Source organism: Oncorhynchus masou, unplaced genomic scaffold (assembly GCF_036934945.1).
Source record: "Oncorhynchus masou masou isolate Uvic2021 unplaced genomic scaffold, UVic_Omas_1.1 unplaced_scaffold_2660, whole genome shotgun sequence".
Taxonomy (NCBI): Eukaryota; Metazoa; Chordata; class Actinopteri; order Salmoniformes; family Salmonidae; genus Oncorhynchus; species Oncorhynchus masou.
The window spans coordinates 28,869-47,816 of record NW_027009095.1 but is presented as its reverse complement, the minus strand read 5'-3'; the positions used below and the strand labels follow the sequence as shown (position 1 = coordinate 47,816).

The 18,948-nt window shown below is 47.2% G+C and overlaps 2 protein-coding genes across 3 annotated transcripts; one reads left to right on the top strand and one right to left on the bottom strand.

Moving 5' to 3' along the window:
• Positions 1–2,062: 2,062 nt before the first annotated feature.
• Positions 2,063–9,497, top strand: knop1 (lysine-rich nucleolar protein 1). Its single transcript, XM_064961018.1, has 6 exons — positions 2,063–2,122; positions 2,385–2,453; positions 2,724–4,490; positions 4,940–5,008; positions 7,534–7,611; positions 7,737–9,497. Exons 3-6 carry the CDS (start codon positions 2,724–2,726, stop codon positions 7,875–7,877), a joined length of 2,055 nt encoding a protein of 684 aa, XP_064817090.1. The 5' UTR covers positions 2,063–2,122; positions 2,385–2,453; the 3' UTR covers positions 7,878–9,497.
• A 781-nt stretch (positions 9,498–10,278) lies between these two features.
• LOC135533787 (exosome complex component CSL4-like) lies at positions 10,279–18,537 on the bottom strand. Of its 2 annotated transcripts, none has more exons than XM_064961016.1 (8): positions 18,454–18,537; positions 16,498–16,613; positions 15,592–15,666; positions 15,268–15,356; positions 14,919–14,952; positions 11,959–12,009; positions 11,591–11,675; positions 10,279–11,091 (listed from the first exon to the last, which is right to left on the bottom strand). In XM_064961016.1, exons 1-8 carry the CDS (start codon positions 18,479–18,481, stop codon positions 10,985–10,987), a joined length of 585 nt encoding a protein of 194 aa, XP_064817088.1. In that variant the 5' UTR covers positions 18,482–18,537; the 3' UTR covers positions 10,279–10,984. The 2 variants fall into 2 exon arrangements, with proteins under 2 accessions (XP_064817088.1, XP_064817089.1); XM_064961017.1 differs by lacking the exon at positions 18,454–18,537 and adding an exon at positions 17,940–18,017.
• Positions 18,538–18,948: the final 411 nt, after the last annotated feature.

The following is an 18,948-nucleotide window of genomic DNA, read 5'->3' as shown; positions in this document are numbered from 1 at the left end:
GCTACAGCACCCTAACGCCCTCTGCTGTTGGTTACAGAGTCTCTTTGGGTCAGCCGTAACGGCTAGGCTACAGCACCCTAACGCCCTCTGCTGTGGGTTACAGAGTCTCTTTGGGTCAGCCAACGTAACGGCTCTACAGCACCCTAACGCCCTCTGCTGTTGGTTACAGAGTCTCTTTGGGTCAGCCAACGGCTGGGCTACAGCACCCTAACGCCCTCTGCTGTTGGTTACAGAGTCTCTTTGGGTCAGCCAACGGCTACACCCTAACACCCTCTGCTGTTGATTACAGAGTCTCTTTGGGTCAGCCAACGGCTAGGCTACAGCACCCTAACGCCTCTGCTGTTGGTTACAGAGTCTCTTTGGGTCAGCCAACGTAACGGCTAGGCTACAGCACCCTAATGCCCTCTGCTGTTGGTTACAGTTAGCCAGAGTCTCAGCACCCTTTGCTGTTGGTTACAGCCAAAGTAACGGCTAGGCTACAGCACCCTAACGCCCTCTGCTGTTGATTACAGAGTCTCTTTGGGTCAGCCAACGGCTAGGCTACAGCACCCTAACGCCCTCTGCTGTGGGTTACAGAGTCTCTTTGGGTCAGCCAACGTAACGGCTAGGCTACAGCACCCCAACGCCCTCTGCTGTTGATTACAGAGTCTCTTTGTCAGCCAACGGCTGGCACCCTAACGCCCTCTGCTGTTGGTTACAGAGTCTCTTTGGGTCAGCCAAAAACGGCTAACTACAGCACCCTAACGCCCTCTGCTGTGGGTTACAGCACCAACTAACAGCACCCTCCCTCTGCTGTTGGTTACAGAGTCTCTTTGGGTCAGCCAACGTAACAACAGCACCCTAACGCCCTCTGCTGTGGGTTACAGAGTCTCTTTGGGTCAGCCAACGCTAGGCTACAGCACCCTAATGCCCTCTGCTGTAGGTTACAGTCTCTTTGGGTCAGCCAACGTAACGGCTAGGCTACAGCACCCCAACGCCATCTGCTGTGGGTTACAGTCTCTTTGGGTCAACCAACGTAATGGCTACAGCATCCTAATGCCCTCTGCTGTTGGTTACAGAGTCTCTTTGGGTTCCATAAATCTAGAGGTTTTTAATGTCACGTGCACATGGACAGTAAAATACATGTAATGCCCAGCTGTAAGCCCAACAATGCAGTAATCAATAACAATGTAAATCTGAGAATAACAAGGTAGAACAAAAACACACAGTAAATACAAAATAAGAAGAACATGATAAAGTAAGTAAACATACTATACACATGGTCAGTTCCAGTACCATATTATAATGTACAGGGATACTGGATCTATAGAAGTAGATATGTATAGGGGTAAACATACGATATACATGGTCTATGAGTCGGTGTGCATGTGTGTCGAGTCAGTATAAATGTATGTGTGTGTGAGCAAATTATGGAGTGAATGTTTGCCCACACTGCATGGGAACCCCGGTCAAAAGTAGTGGAGCAATAAGCACATGGGCTTTTCAGTTTTGTTGTTCTGCACGTTTTTGAGAGAGAGAACCACACACAGCATATGAGAGAGCGAGAAAGAAAAAGACAAATACGAGGTGTAAAGAAGGGAGAGAATCAGGAGATAGGAGAGGAACAGAAGGAGCTTGCCATTGAGCTTGGTTGCTATAGACACACGAGGACGATTACTGGAAGAGAATCTGACAGTATTTCCGGGTCAGGGAGCAGTGCAGCACTGGTGTACACACGGTTCTACGTGAGTTTTAAAAGTAAGTCAACTTTAATGCCGTCATTTCTAAATATTAAATGATGAAGCGTTCAGCTAGTCTTCCAGCGAATTGCTGTGTTGACCCGTTGCAAAGTGTTTTATCACCGGTGACGGGTTATTTGGCCGGCTAACATGGCAAGCTAGCTAACCCTAACACCCCATGCACACATTCAATCGATGCTGCTTGCTAGCATAACTTGACTTACACTGATCAAGCTGTTTTGTAAACTATATTATAACCTAGGCAAATAGACTGTTAAATGTTATTGTTTTGTATGACTTACCTGCGTTAACTGAACTGGATGTGTTTCATTCTGCAGACGGCTTTTCATGACGAAGTGGTTTTCGTGTCCGAGAAGACAGGAAGATACAACACCGTGGAAAAGGTCTTTATTGATCAGGTAGCTAACGTCAGATGAGATCACCATAAAATAAATCACTATCAATTTATCAAATCACACAAACAACAATCATTATCAATTGATCACCAGTCAGTGTATGTGAATCACTGATTTTAAGACCCCTTCCTCCACATGTGCTGGGATTGGCTGCCAATTTGGATAGACAACCTATGAAACATAGTACTTTAGCCAACATCTACTGTAAAAGTTTACTGTTAGTTTTTAATCCATGCTTTATCCCCTGTAGGCTCAACGTTTGGCCCTACAGAGGGAGATAGACAAAGAGTCCCAGTCCACGGTTTCAGTCAGATCACTGGTTTGTATCTGGTTCTGTGTTGCTCTCCAAAATGACACTGACTGCATCCCAAATGCCACCATATCCCCTATTTAGCGCACCACCTTTGGACCAGGACACATTGAGTCAGAAGAAGTGCACTAATATAGAAAACGGGGTTCCATTTAGGACACACACTGTCAATATCAATATTGTGTCCATTTTAAACCGAAAATGCATTCTCTGCAATGTCCTTTGAAGTGACTGCTTCTTTCAAACAGATCCATATGGTGGGATGTTTATTTTTCTCAGATGGTCCAAGCTGACACAGGCAACAGGCACATTACCATGAAGAAGACGAACAAGAAGAGTGGGAAGGACACCCACGCTGAGGATGAGATCTCAGAAAACACTTCCATAAACCAGGGGAATAGCGAAAGAGTGAAGAAGAAAAAGAAGATGAAAGTAGAGACTCTGGTAGAAGAAGAGCAGGTTTCATCCAATGGGGAATGGGGGAATACGGAAGGAGAGCAGGTTTCATCCAATGGGGAATGGGGGAATACGGAAGGAGATCAGGTTTCATCCAATGGGGAATGGGGGAATACGGAAGGAGAGCAGGTGAAACAGAAAGGAAAGAAGAAGAAGAAGAAGAAGTTGTTGTCTGGGACTGACACCAACGGTGAGGAAGTCATGACTAATGGAAATGACGGAGGAGGGTGCGGCCAGGAGAAGAAGAAGAAGCAGAAAGGTGTTAACACTGTTAAAACGGAGCTAGAGACAGAACACAGTGGATTAAAGGATGAGAAAGGAGTAGTGGAAAATGGGCAGAAGCTGAAAAAAAAGAAGCTCTCTCAGGCAGAAGAGACCGAGATCAGCGTTGTCAAGGTAGAGGAAGGAGGGGTGATAGAAATAAAGAAAGGCAAGAAAACGAAGGGAAAAACAGAGGAAGAAAAGAAAGTGAAAAAGATCCCTAAAGCTGCTGAACCAACTGAGGAGAGTCAGGAGGAGGAAGAGGGGGAGATGAAGAAGAAGGGTAAGAAGAGAGCAGTCACTGAGAAAGGAGAGATGAAAGAGAAAGAGTGCGGAGAGGCAGAGAAAGAAGTGGTAGTAAAGAAGAAGAAGGGAGCTGAGGCTACAGCAGCAGTACAGGAGGAGGAACAGAATGACACCAAAAAGAAGAAGAATAAACCCAAGTCCTCCAGCAACGCTGCAGACATCACCATGGAGACGGAGAGAAAGGAGGAGGGCAAGAAGAAGAAGGGAGCTGAGGCTACAGCAGCAGGACAGGAGGAGGAACAGAATAACACCAAAAAGAAGAAGAATAAACCCAAGTCCTCCAGCAACGCTGCAGACATCACCATGGAGACGGAGAGAAAGGAGGAGGGCAAGAAGAAGAAGGGAGCTGAGGCTACAGCAGCAGGACAGGAGGAGGAACAGAATGACACCAAAAAGAAGAAGAATAAACCCAAGTCCTCCAGCAACGCTGCAGACATCACCATGGAGACGGAGAGAAAGGAGGAGGGCAAGAAGAAGAAGGGAGCTGAGGCTACAGCAGCAGGACAGGAGGAGGAACAGAATAACACCAAAAAGAAGAAGAATAAACCCAAGTCCTCCAGCAGCGCTGCAGACATCACCATGGAGACGGAGAGAAAGGAGGAGGGCAAGAAGAAGAAGGGAGCTGAGGCTACAGCAGCAGGACAGGAGGAGGAACAGAATAACACCAAAAAGAAGAAGAATAAACCCAAGTCCTCCAGCAGCGCTGCAGACATCACCATGGAGATGGAGAGAAAGGAGGAGGGCAAGAAGAAGAAGAGAAAGGCCTCTGCACTAACAGAGGAGGAGGAGGATGTGTTGGTGGTGGACAAGCGGAAGCCCAAACATATGAAAAGGGTGGATATGACAGGAGTAGTGGAACAGGTGGAGGACGGAGAGAGCGAGGGAAGGAAAAAGAAGGTGAAGAAGAGCTCTGAGGTAGAGACAGAAATGGAGGACAGCACCCCTCACCAGAAAGGGAAGAAGGTTATGACGAAGGGGAAAAAGAAGATAAAGGTGGAGAGCTGCGACCCTGAATACCAGGAGGTGAGTTAAAGGGGTTAAGGGTGAGAGGTGAAGAGGTTATCAAATCATGGGTCTCCTTCAGCAGGGTACAACGTTGTGGAACGTTCCGATAGACATATATGATGTAGAACAAACATGTCTCTCTGACATGTAGAATGAGGAATCATGTCGGCTCTATTCCTGACATTTCTATCTGAAATGGTCAACAATGTTTGCCTCTGGAAGGTGGCCCTGATTCTAGAGCCATTTGAAAGGTCCTTGTTGAAAGTATTGTAAAAACCATGTGCTGACCCGCACCCAGAATGCTGGAGGTGCCGACAAACAGAATAGTTAACTGTTAAATGAATATATGCTCCCAACAATTGAATAGATAAGTGTTGACTTTCTTATTTGTTTCTACTTAAAGGTATTAAAACGCTGACAGTATCAGTCTGTAGTTGTCTGATATGTTGTTTTGCTCCAACCCCCAGAGGGACCAGACGGATGTGGTTTTCCTGTCAGAGACCAGGGGAAACGCCTTCGAGATCAATATTGATCAGGTAGATCACTAACGACCCATTAGATCTATTTGGATCCTGTGAATCCCACTTGCCAGTCCACCAATCCAACTCTGTCACTGTGAGAAAGAGAAATGTAATTTCTTCCTGGTCTGAATTAAACATTGTATATTGATTCTGTAACTATTTATGAATAATATTATGAATGCATTATATTATACAAATGCTTATTAGTGAATGCTGTTGTCATTGATTAACACAATGCTGCAGTTAAACATGTTGGACACACACCAACCAATATAAAGGCTCTATACGGATTAAGTAAAACCCTCTGACTGTAATAATATGCGTGGCACTAGAAGCATCCGAGGGCGTGAAGCTGGACTGTGTGTGGCGCTGGCTCCAGAGAGGCCCATAGTGCCTGGTCTGTGTGTGGTGCTGGCTCCAGAGAGGCCCATAGTGCCTGGTCTGTGTGTGGTGCTGGCTCCAGAGAGGCCCATAGTGCCTGGTCTGTGTGGTGCTGGCTCCAGAGAGGCCCATAGTGCCTGGACTGTGTGTGGCGCTGGCTCCAGAGAGGCCCATAGTGCCTGGTCTGTGTGTGGTGCTGGCTCCAGAGAGGCCCGTAGTGCCTGGTCTGTGTGGCGCTGGCTCCAGAGAGGCCCATAGTGCCTGGTCTGTGTGTGGCGCTGGCTCCAGAGAGGCCCATAGTGCCTGGTCTGTGTGTGGCGCTGGCTCCAGAGAGGCCCATAGTGCCTGGTCTGTGTGTGGCGCTGGCTCCAGAGAGGCCCATAGTGCCTGGTCTGTGTGTGGCGCTGGCTCCAGAGAGGCCCATAGTGCCTGGTCTGTGTGTGGCGCTGGCTCTAGAGAGGCCCATAGTGCCTGGTCTGTGTGTGGCGCTGGCTCCAGAGAGGCCCATAGTGCCTGGACTGTGTGTGGCGCTGGCTCTAGAGAGGCCCATAGTGCCTGGTCTGTGTGTGGCGCTGGCTCCAGAGAGGCCCATAGTGCCTGGACTGTGTGTGGCGCTGGCTCCAGAGAGGCCCATAGTGCCTGGTCTGTGTGTGGTGCTGGCTCCAGAGAGGCCCATAGTGCCTGGTCTGTGTGTGGCGCTGGCTCCAGAGAGGCCCATAGTGCCTGGTCTGTGTGTGGCGCTGGCTCCAGAGAGGCCCATAGTGCCTGGTCTGTGTGTGGCGCTGGCTCCAGAGAGGCCCATAGTGCCTGGTCTGTGTGTGGCGCTGGCTCCAGAGAGGCCCATAGTGCCTGGTCTGTGTGTGGCGCTGGCTCCAGAGAGGCCCATAGTGCCTGGTCTGTGTGTGGCGCTGGCTCCAGAGAGGCCCATAGTGCCTGGTCTGTGTGGCGCTGGCTCCAGAGAGGCCCATAGTGCCTGGTCTGTGTGGTGCTGGCTCCAGAGAGGCCCATAGTGCCTGGTCTGTGTGGTGCTGGCTCCAGAGAGGCCCATAGTGCCTGGTCTGTGTGGTGCTGGCTCCAGAGAGGCCCATAGTGCCTGGTCTGTGTGTGGCGCTGGCTCCAGAGAGGCCCATAGTGCCTGGTCTGTGTGTGGCGCTGGCTCCAGAGAGGCCCGTAGTCCTGGTCTGTGTGTGGCGCTGGCTCCAGAGAGGCCCATAGTGCCTGGTCTGTGTGTGGCGCTGGCTCCAGAGAGGCCCATAGTGCCTGGTCTGTGTGTGGCGCTGGCTCCAGAGAGGCCCATAGTGCCTGGTCTGTGTGTGGCGCTGGCTCCAGAGAGGCCCATAGTGCCTGGTCTGTTTGTGGCGCTGGCTCCAGAGAGGCCCGTAGTCCTGGTCTGTGTCAGGGATGCTCCCAAGTGATTGCAAAGTGATTCTGCTGTTTTTCCAATAATCAGATCTTTTGCCATTAACTGGTCGAAAAATCAAATGTGCAGCCATTGAAGCACACGTGGATTTGAGTAGAGAGGCCCATATTTTAGACTAGGAGCACAGTAAATAGAATCACCAACCACATGTTATACAGTATATGTTGTGTACTATATAACATGGACTATACAGTATATGTTGTGTACTATATAACATGGACTATACAGTATATGTTGTGTACTATACAGTATATGTTGTGTACTATATAACATGGACTATACAGTATATGTTGTGTACTATATAACATGGACTATAAGAGTATTCGTTGTGTACTATATAACATGGACTATACAGTATATGTTGTGTACTATATAACATGGACTATACAGTATATGTTGTGTACTATATAACATGGACTATACAGTATATGTTGTGTACTATATAACATGGACTATAGAGTATATGTTGTGTACTATATAACATGGACTATACAGTATATGTTGTGTACTATATAACATGGACTATACAGTATATGTTGTGTACTATATAACATGGACTATACAGTATATGTTGTGTACTATAGAGTATATGTTGTGTACTATATAACATGGACTATAGAGTATATGTTGTGTACTATAGAGTATATGTTGTGTACTATATAACATGGACTATACAGTATATGTTGTGTACTATATAACATGGCCTTCATATAAAAGATTGTCCTATTCCATTCCATAGGGGAGACGCCTGGCCCTGCAGAATGAGATCGACCAGAAGTCCAGTCCAGTCCAACTCAAAGCAGCACCGCTACCATCGGTCAGTACTCTTATGTCAGGACACCAAGGTGTATCCCAAATTTGGGGTCACATACCAACTCTTCTCTGAAACAAATCATAATGTCGAATATAAATATTACAAACATTGTTCTTCTTCCCTTCCAGGGTTTGGGCCAGTGGGGCACTGCCCAGTTTGACAGTTCCGACCAACATAGTAAGTTCCTGCGGTTGATGGGCGGCTTAAAGAAGAGCGGGCAGCCAATAGCAGCGGCGGTGCGACGGGAGGGCGGGCCAACATGGCGCTGACTAAAGATGGACAGCAGAGCTTGCAGCAAGGCCTACTGGGGGAGTTTGAGCGCGCTCAGTCGCGCCGCATGGACTTCACGGGAAGGGGGGCGGGACTTGGGTTCTCGGCGCCGTCAAATAAGAAGTTCTCAATTGACATCAACACAACCCGATCGGTGCGCTTCGATGACTGAGTCGGGACAGACCCTTGAGTGTGTGTGTCTAGCATCCAAAATGGATTTGGGTGTGTGTGTGTGTGTGTACCTTTTCTCTTGCAGGGTCTTGGGGGTGTCTGTCTGTGAATGTGGTGTGTATGAATGTATATACGGTACCACTCAGAAGTTTGGACACACCTACTCATCACAGGGTTTTTCTTTATTTTTACTACATTGTAGAATAACAGTGAAGTCATCAAAACTATGAAATAACACATGGAATCATGTAGTAACCCAAAAAGTGTTAAACAAATCAAAATATATTTTATATTTGAGATTCTTCAAAGTAGCCACCCTTTGCCTTGATGACAACTTTGCACACTCTTGGCAAATATATTTTGATTTGATATTTTGACTATTTTTGGTTACTACATGATTCCATAGTTTTGATGTCTTCACTATTATTCTACAATGTAGAAAACAGTCAAAATAAAGAGAGATCCTGGAATGAGGTGTGTCCAAACTTTTGACTGGTAACAAAAATATAAATGCAACAATTTCAATGATTTTAACGAGTACAATTATAAAGAAATCAGAAATAAATCCATTAGGCCCTAATCTATAGATTTCACATGACTGGGCAGGGGTGCAGCCATGGATGGGCCTGTGAGGGCATAGGCCCACCCACTGGGGAGCCAGGTCCAGCCAATCAGAAAAGGCTTTTCCCCACAAAAAGGTTTTATTACAGACAGAAATGCTCAGTTTTATCAGCTGTCCGGGTGGATGGTCTCAGACGATCCCGCAGGTGAAGGAGACTGAACGCCGAGGTCCTGGGCTGGCTTGGTTACACGAGGTCTGTGGTTGTGAGGCCGTTTGACATTGGAGGCAGCTTATGGTAGAGAAATTAACATTCAAATCTTTGGCAACAGCTCTGGTGGACATTCCAGCAGTCAGGATACCAGTTGCACACGCCCTCAGAACTTCATCTGTGGCATTGTGTTGTGACAAACCCGCACGTTTTAGAGTGGCCTTTTGTACCCAGCACAAGGTGCACCTGTGTAATGATCATGCTGTTTAATCCGCTTCTTGATATGCCACACCTGTCAGGTGGATGGATTATCTTGGCAAAGAAGAAACGCTCACTAACATGGATGTAAACGTATGTGTGCACAATGAAAGAAATAACATGTGTGTGTGTATGGAACATTTCTGGGATCTTTTATTTCAGCTCATGAAACATGGGACCAACACATTTATATTTTTGTTCAGTGTATAGGAGTACTGTGTGACAGAGCTGCACCGAGCCACCGGTGGTATCAATGAGAGCAGAGCTGTGTGTGTTTCTGCCTTCTGACTGGTCCAGTATGTGATGCTTCCTGGCTGTATGATATGAGAAGGTTGTTAGCGTCCTGAATTGCACCCTACATAGTGCACTACTTTTGACCAGCGGGCCTATGGGCCCTGTAGTGCACTACTTTTGACCAGCGGGCCTATGGGCCCTGTAGTTTCTAAAGGGCTACCCAGTAGATTCCTCCCTCTACAACCTACAGCAAGGCAGCATCTCTCTCTCAGGTTCTACAAGGCTACAGTAGAGGTGCATTCTAGCACTATATAGCTAATTCTAGTACGGTTAACTAATGCCTTAACTGAACATGACATGATAAAAACTGACAGTTGATAAGCTGTCAATTAGACACATTTAAACAGCATAGAATTGTTTCCACAGTCAACAAGAGGACATTCTGAATGATGGTCAGTTGGGGCTCTTTAAAATGAACCTTTCTGATAACAGGTGAAGAAGTAACATTGGAACAGGGTGAGTAGTTCATACATGATTCACTTTATTTGACTCTTAAAAACACGTGCCTCTGCTGACAAGTACAGGAAGAAATGAGAGAGGCGAAGAAACGAGAAGTATTGTTTTGAAACGACAGAAGAAACAACTAAGAGAGAACCAACTAGACATCTCCATTTCTCTGACTTGGTGCAGAAAGGTCCACGTGGTCGTATGAGTCTCTAACGGTGCCGCCACAAAACGACAGTTTCAATTCCAGCCCTTCAACATCCCAGCTGTTAGCCGTCTAAGGCCCGATCACAAATCAAGCCCTACTCACTAGCGTGTTGGGTTTAAGGGTCGATTTGGAATTGGGCCTGTCTGTACTGGTGACTGTCACCCCAGTGCTGTGGACTGATTCTATAACCCCCCCTGGAAAAAAGTGTGCACTCATTCACTACCCCTCATGGATTTAAAAAATACTACTGGACTGGTGGAAGAGATGCTAGTAAATCCATGGGGGATACATGAGAGCACACTTCAGGGAGAAGGGTATGGGATCAGACGGTGACCCCGGATCAGACGGTGACCCGGGATCAGAAGGTGACCTGGGATCAGAAGGTGACCCCGGATGTTATTTATTCCTGCTTCCAAAGGGCTAGTATTGTAGCCCAGTAGATTCCTCCCTCTACAACCTACAGCAAGGCAGCATCTCTCTCTCACCTGGTTCTACAAGGCTACAGTAGAGGTGCAGGCTTTTATTCTAGTCCAGCACTAACGAGACTGAGTCAGCCAATCAAGGCCCCAGTGATCAGTTGAATCAGGTGTCCTAGTGCTGGGTTGGAACAAAATCCTGCACCTCTACTGTAGCCCTCCAGGACCTGGAGGGAAAAAAATGCTGCCTTGCTGTAGGTTGTAGAGGGAGGAATCTACTGTTGAGGTATCCCCCCTGAAAATAAGGCTCTGTGTGTGTCAGGTCAATGACCCGTGTACTATATAAGCATCATGTCCAAGCATCTGTACATGACCTCTAAAACATTTTGGTCCTTTGTAGACAATGCATCTTTCACAATCCAAGTGTGAGTGAGTTTGTCTCTCTATCAGAGATAGGGAAGCTGTGTGTTCCTTGAGGAGGGGAAAGGGGTCCCTGCCGGGGGGGCTGGAGAGGTGAGGGGTGCACGCCGCCCACTGGTCCCTGCTCAGGCCTGCAGGTACTCAGGTTGCACCCTGGCCACCTTGCGGAACTCTTTGGCGTGTGTCCGTGGGCACTGCATCTCACACCAGCTGATAGGCACCATCTGGGCTCCTGAGAGGAGGGAAACAGAAATACACTACTGAGACACTCATCTGGGCTCCTGGAGAGGAGGGAAACATCTGGGCTCCTGGAGGAGGGAAACAGAAATACTACTGAGACACCATCTGGGCTCCTGAGAGGAGGGAAACAGAAATACTACTGAGACACCATCTGGGCTCCTGGAGGAGGGAAACAGAAATATACTACTGAGACACCATCTGGGCTCCTGGAGGAGGGAAACACTACTGGAAATACACTACTGAGACACCATCTGGGCTCCTGAACAGAAATACACTACTGAGACACCATCTGGGCTCCTGGAGGAGGGAAACAGAAATATACTACTGAGACACCATCTGGGCTCCTGAGAGGAGGGAAACAGAAATATACTACTTGACAAAAGTGTCAGTTGGTTTCAGTTAACCAAGGCTTGTGTTAAGGAGGGTAACCTAGGGTTAAGGACAGCCCCGGGCTAAGAACAGCAGTGTTGTTGTCATGTGACCAGTCTCACCTGCTTCACTGTGGGCTACCACCACCCCCAGCTCGTTCTCTGCTGTGGTCAACAGGTAGTTGGACTGGACGTCTCCCAGGGAGATCTGGGGGTCAGGAGGTTAAAGGGCAACACTTGGAAAGGTACAGAATCAGTCATCTTGATCACATAATGAGTAGTTATTTGGGATGCAAAGTGATTCATAGATCAGTGGTTTTGTGCGTTCTGTCTGGCTGATCTCGAACATTCACAATTTAACATTTAAGCAATATGGTGAAAGCTACACTGCACTAAGGGAATAGAACCAGCCCAATATCAGTCACTGGTTGACTGTCCCTGTGTTACTACCTAGTTACTGAACTGGAAAGACTGTCAAATGGAAGGATACAGACTTTAGCCAGGACGATGTCTCCAGGACGGAAGCTTTTATACGTCTCCACCTGCAACAGAGGTCAAAGGTTATAGTGGTTCCCAGTCTATTACAATTACAAAATGAGCTAAGACGGTACGACGTCCTGACAAACAGCAACAGACGGTATGACGTCGTGACAAACGGCAACAGACGGTATGACGTCATGACAAACGGCACCATCTGGGCTCCTGGACAGACGGTACTACTGAGACGGGCTCCTGTGACAAACGGCAACAGGGCGGTACTACTGACGGGCTCCTGTGACAAACGGCAACAGGCGGAAACAAATACTACTGTCGTGACAAACGGCAACAGGCGGTACTGAGACACCATCTGGGCGTCGTGACAAAATATACGGCAATCAGACGGTACTACTGAGACACCATCTGGGCTCGTGACAAACGGCAACAGGCGAAATACTACTGAGACACGTCGTGACAAAACGGCAACTAGAGCACCATCTGGGCTCCTGACAGAAATACGTCGAGACACACGGCAACAGGCGGCTGGGCGAGAGGAGGGACAAACGGCAACTGGGCTCCTGAGAGGAGGCGGAAATACTACTGAGACGTCGTGACAAACAGCAACAGGCGGTACACTACTGAGACACCATCTGGGCTCCTGGAGGACAAACAGCAACAGGGCGGAGGAGGAAACAAAATATACTACTGAGACACCATCTGGGCTCGGACAAACAGCAACAGGCGGTATGACGTCGGGCTGACAAACAGCAACAGGCGGTATGACGTCGTGACAAACAGCAACAGGCGGTATGACGTCGTGACAAACAGCAACAGGCGGTATGACGTCCTGAGAGGAGGGAAACGACAAACAGCAACAGGGCGGTATGACGTCGTGACAAACAGCAACAGGCGGTATGACGTCTGGGCTCCTGGAGTGACAAACAGCAACATCTGGGCTCCTGGAGGGTATGACGTCAGTGACAAACAGCAACAGGGTTTTGTGCGGTATGACGATCGAGGAGGACAAACAGCAACAGGCGGTATGACGTCGTGACAAACAGCAACAGGCGGTATGACGTCGTGACAAACAGCAACAGGCGGTATGACGATCGTGACAAACAGCAACAGGCGGTATGACGTCATGACAAACAGCAACAGGCGGTATGACGTCATGACAAACAGCAACAGGCGGTATGACGTCATGACAAACAGCAACAGGCGGTATGACGTCATGACAAACAGCAACAGGCGGTATGACGTCATGACAAACAGCAACAGGTATGACGTACAAACAGCAACAGGCGGTGACGTCATGATAAACAGTAACAGGCGGTATGACATCATGATAAACAGCAACAGGCGGTATGACGTCATGACAAACAGCAACAGGCGGTATGACGTCATGACAAACAGCAACAGGCGGTATGGCGTCATGACAAACAGCAACAGGCGGTATGACGTCATGATAAACAGCAACAGGCGGTATGCGACGTCGTGACAAACAGCAACAGACGTCATGATAAACAGCAACAGGCGGTATGATATTTCATGACAAACAGCAACAGGCGGTATGACGTCATGACAAACAGCAACAGACGGTATGACGTCATGACAAACAGCAACAGGTGGTATGACGTCATGACAAACAGCAACAGGCGGTATGACGTCATGACAAACAGCAACAGGCGGTATGACGCGTCATGACAAACAGCAACAGGCGGTATGACGTCATGATAAACAGCAACAGGCGGTATGACGTCATGACAAACAGCAACAGGCGGTATGACGTCATGACAAACAGCAACAGGCGGTATGGCGTCATGACAAACAGCAACAGGCGGTATGACGTCATGATAAACAGCAACAGGCGGTATGACGTCATGATAAACAGCAACAGGCGGTATGATATTTCATGACAAACAGCAACAGGCGGTATGACGTCATGACAAACAGCAACAGACGGTAACAGACGGACGTCATGACAAACAGCAACAGACGGTACGACGTCATGACAACAGCAACAGGCGGTATGACGTCATGATAAACAGCAACAGGCGGTATGATATTTCATGATAAACAGCAACAGGCGGTATGACGTCATGATAAACAGCAACAGGCGGTATGACGTCATGACAAACAGCAACAGGCGGTATGACGTCATGACAAACAGCAACAGGCGGTATGACGTCATGACAAACAGCAACAGGCGGTATGACGTCATGATAAACAGTAACAGGCGGTATGACGTCATGATAAACAGCAACAGGCGGTATGACGTCATGACAAACAGCAACAGGCGGTATGACGTCATGACAAACAGCAACAGGCGGTATGGCGTCATGACAAACAGCAACAGGCGGTATGACGTCATGATAAACAGCAACAGGCGGTATGACGTCATGATAAACAGCAACAGGCGGTATGATATTTCATGACAAACAGCAACAGGCGGTATGACGTCATGACAAACAGCAACAGACGGTACGACGTCATGACAAACAGCAACAGAACGGTATGACTGCCATGACAAACAGTCATGACAAACAGCAACAGGCGGTATGACGTCATGATAAACAGCAACAGGCGGTATGATATTTCATGATAAACAGCAACAGGCGGTATGATATTTCATGATAAACAGCAACAGGCGGTATGACGTCATGACAAACAGCAACAGGCGGTATGACGTCATGACAAACAGCAACAGGCGGTATGACGTCATGACAAACAGCAACAGGCGGTATGACGTCATGACAAACAGCAACAGGCGGTATGACGTCATGATAAACAGCAACAGGCGGTATGACGTCATGACAAACAGCAACAGGCGGTATGACGTCATGACAAACAGCAACAGACGTCATGACAAACAGCAACAGGCGGGTCTATATGATACCAAACATTATATTTTCACAATGTAAAATATGTTGGTGGTCAAACAGTGGGGGAACTTTAGAATGATTCAAAAACATACCCTGTCTTTTTCTGTTGCTCGTACATCTTCTTTCCTGTGTATATTAGTGTAGTAAACAGTAGATTAGTTTTGATCAGATTTGAAGGTTATGGCATCCTGTTCTCTATATAATCCCAAATGGCACCCTAATCCATATATAATCCCAAATGGCACCCTATTCCCTATATAATCCCAAATTACATCATATTCCCTATATAGTCCCAAATGGTATCCTATGTAGTGTACTACATGTGACCAGAGCCCATAGGCTGCCATCTGGACCCCAGACAAAAGTAGTGCACTGAATAGGGACTAGAGTGGCATTTGGGACACTCCGTGAGAATAACAGTAATAAGACAATCCCTGTTACCTGATGGTTCCTCTAAAACGGTCCTTCAGTGGTGTGGAACCAACGTAGAGGATGTGGACCTTGGCAAACCTGGGGTTGATACTGGTCACCTGGACAGGAAGGGAGACCGATCAGGGTGGTTATCAATGAGGTTAAACACACACACACCTATTGTTGAGAGCTTGGATCAGTGACAAGAGCACCTCATCTATCAAGCCTCAAAGGTATTCTGTCCGGTTTAATCCAGGTGATGTGGTGCTAAAAAGCTGTGCACGTGGGTCCACAACAACCACCAGGGTGTACAAGAAGTTGACACGCGCACGTCAAGAGCTCTCCAAACCTCACCTTACAGGTCACTATGGCTCCTACATCTGGTAGTAGCTGAGCCTCGGTTTCTCTCACCACCGAGATGACTGGTAGCTGCGGACACACACACACACACACAATTGAAGTGTCAATGTAAAGACAAGGTGTGAACATGTTACATTTCGTTCCCACAACACTGCATAATTCCTCAGGGGTTCCAAGTGAACAAACCTGGAGTGGTTTCTCTACTTCCAGGAATGTTACACAATAAATAACCATTGACATGAGTCACACACCCAAACCCAGCCCCAACTGCTTTCCCCCATGCCAATAAACCAGCCACTCCCCTCCTCCTCCTCTTATCGTCCCTCCCCGTCACACTTCTGATCACACCTCATAAATCACATTTCATTCAAAGCAGACGCTCTTATCCAGAGCAATTTCCAGTTGTTTTTTTCCAACTAAGGTAGGTGATCCCGTGCAGCTCAGTTGGTAGAGCATGGTGCTTGGAACGCCCGGGTTGTGGGTTTGATTCCCACAAGGGACCAGTATCAAAACGGATGCACTCACTACTGTAAGTCGCTCTGGAGAAGAGTGCTAAATTAGTCAAATAATAAAAAATGTAAGACAACCACATATCACAGGCACAAGTAGTAAAACCCCTCAATAAAGCAGCTATAATCAGCGCTAGTCAGAAAAGACAAGTGTTGTTTGTGTTTAAAAGACCAGCGCAACAGGGGTGTGTTCATTAGTGGCAAAATGTTTGGCTGTTTAGTGTTTACTCTAGGAAACAAACGGAATGGGGAGGAAACTACCTGAATGTGTCCAATAGAAACTTGTTTTTTTACGCAAATGGTTTTTAAATAAATATTTTAGCGAGAGACCAAATGTTTTGTGTTTTGTGACTAATGAATACACCCTGGTACTCTGCTGCTCCCGTCTCACCTCCTCTCCTTCGTTCTTCCTGAGTACGTAGCCTGCTAGCGAGGAGTAGATGTAGCCGTGTCGTAGGTACACCCCAGTACCGGGCATACAGTCTTCTGTGCTGCATAGCCTATCACCTGCACACACACACACACACACAGGGAGAGAGAGATGTATACACACACACACCACACAGGGAGAGAGAGATGTATACACACACACGGACAGAGAGATGTATACACACCACACAGGGAGAGAGAGATGTATACACCACACAGGGAGAGGGAGATGTATACACCACACAGGGAGAGGGAGATGTATACACCACACAGGGAGAGGGAGATGTATACACCACACAGGGAGAGGGAGATGTATACACACACAGGGAGAGAGAGATGTATACACACACAGGGAGAGAGAGATGTATACACACACAGGGAGAGAGAGATGTATACACACACAGGGAGAGAGAGATGTATACACACACACACACACAGGGAGAGAGAGATGTATACACACACACACACAGGGAGAGAGATGTATACACACAGGGACAGAGAGATGTATACACACCACACAGGGAGAGAGAGATGTATACACACACAGGGAGAGAGATGTATACACCACACAGGGAGAGAGAGATGTATACACACACAGGGAGAGAGAGATGTATACACCACACAGGGAGAGAGATGTATACACACACACAGGGAGAGAGAGATGTATACACACACACACACAGGGAGAGAGAGATGTATACACACACCCACACAGGGAGAGAGAGATGTATACACACACAGGGAGAGAGAGATGTATACACACACCACACAGGGAGAGAGATGTATACACACACCACACAGGGAGAGAGAGATGTATACACACACAGGGAGAGAGAGATGTATACACACACAGGGAGAGAGAGATGTATACACACACAGGGAGAGAGAGATGTATACACACACAGGGAGAGAGAGATGTATACACACACACACACCACACAGGAAGAGAGATGTATACACACACCACACAGGGAGAGAGAGATGTGTATACACACACACACACACACACACACACACACACACACACCACACAGGGAGAGAGAGATGTATACACACACAGGGAGAGAGAGATGTATACACACACAGGGAGAGAAACATTTGTACTTTTCGCAGATATCCAGAGACTTACAGTCACGGCATTCAACTAAGGTAGGTAAGACAACCACTATCATTACAACACAGACAGAAAAACAGACAGAGGTAGAGAGACAGACATGTTTCGTGTAAACAGAGTCCTGCTGATCTATCACATTTCCAATAGTAGAATATAATAATAGTCTGACAAAAACCATCAGAATCGCTAAATCACTCAAGAGTTTCTCGTCCCAGTTCCTGACAAACATATGCGTAAATCAAACGACAATCAAAATAAATCACTGCCCTTATAGTTGACATTTCACTGACATTTAGTCGACATGAGAAGTCCCCGGGGTTAATTCAACATTTGCACGTAGAGTCGATCAAAACGAGATATGGAACGCTTGGAATTAGTGGGCTCCTCCCCGAGGCGGTGGGCAGGGCACTTAAAAAATGTGATGTCTTCTAGGTACTTTTCAAGCCCAACATCGCTAATTCGACCCCACAAGCTCGTAATTTAGCAAACGATGTCATGCCTTGTACCAAGTAACTATGCATTGCGTTTGTATTTCACATAATGTGGAATAAATACACTAGGTTAGGTCACGTTAGTTCGCTAGTTATCTAGAAAACAGTAAAATAGACTGAGTTAGTTAGCTATCTAGCTAGGACAGAACGTAAACGAGCATGTGGTGGCACAACACGCATTTCCCGTGCTAGAAAGCTATAAATAGCAATATAACCTTCAAAAACATATTGCCTAACGTATTTGTCTAATGGTCTCAAATGTGAAAAGAATGCCATTATCAACTCATTTAAAAGTTTGTCATGTCAGACTCACCTGGAACACACAGCTTCATGGGCGACATGTTTCAAGAAGAGCAGAACGCAAGCCGATTGGATGTGACCTGAGCTAAAGTCTTTGACGGAAAGGTTGGTCCGCCATCTTTGTTGTGGCTTTCCGGATGAAGTCAAGTGTCCTGGTTCTGAGTGCATCTAAAACGACCTTCTCTCCGTTCCTTCACCTACACTCTTTAGTACTCTCATTTAAGATGAGTGCAGACAGGGAATAAAGAACAAGAGATGTATCCAGTATCATCAATGGAAATGTATTGGTTTTAGAGCAAATTAGAAAATAGTGCAGCCAGACATGTCAGACAGAAACGAACAGGCAAGAGGAGAGAGAACAGCTGCAAGGCTCGCTCACGTTTGTTGTAATTGCTCCAGAGCTTGACTTCTGCAGGAGCTGAGTACCGGCACCTACATTTTTCTACTGCCTGAGCTCCTGATCCTATGATAGAATATTAGCACAAAAGTATTGTGGAGCTCCTGCAAC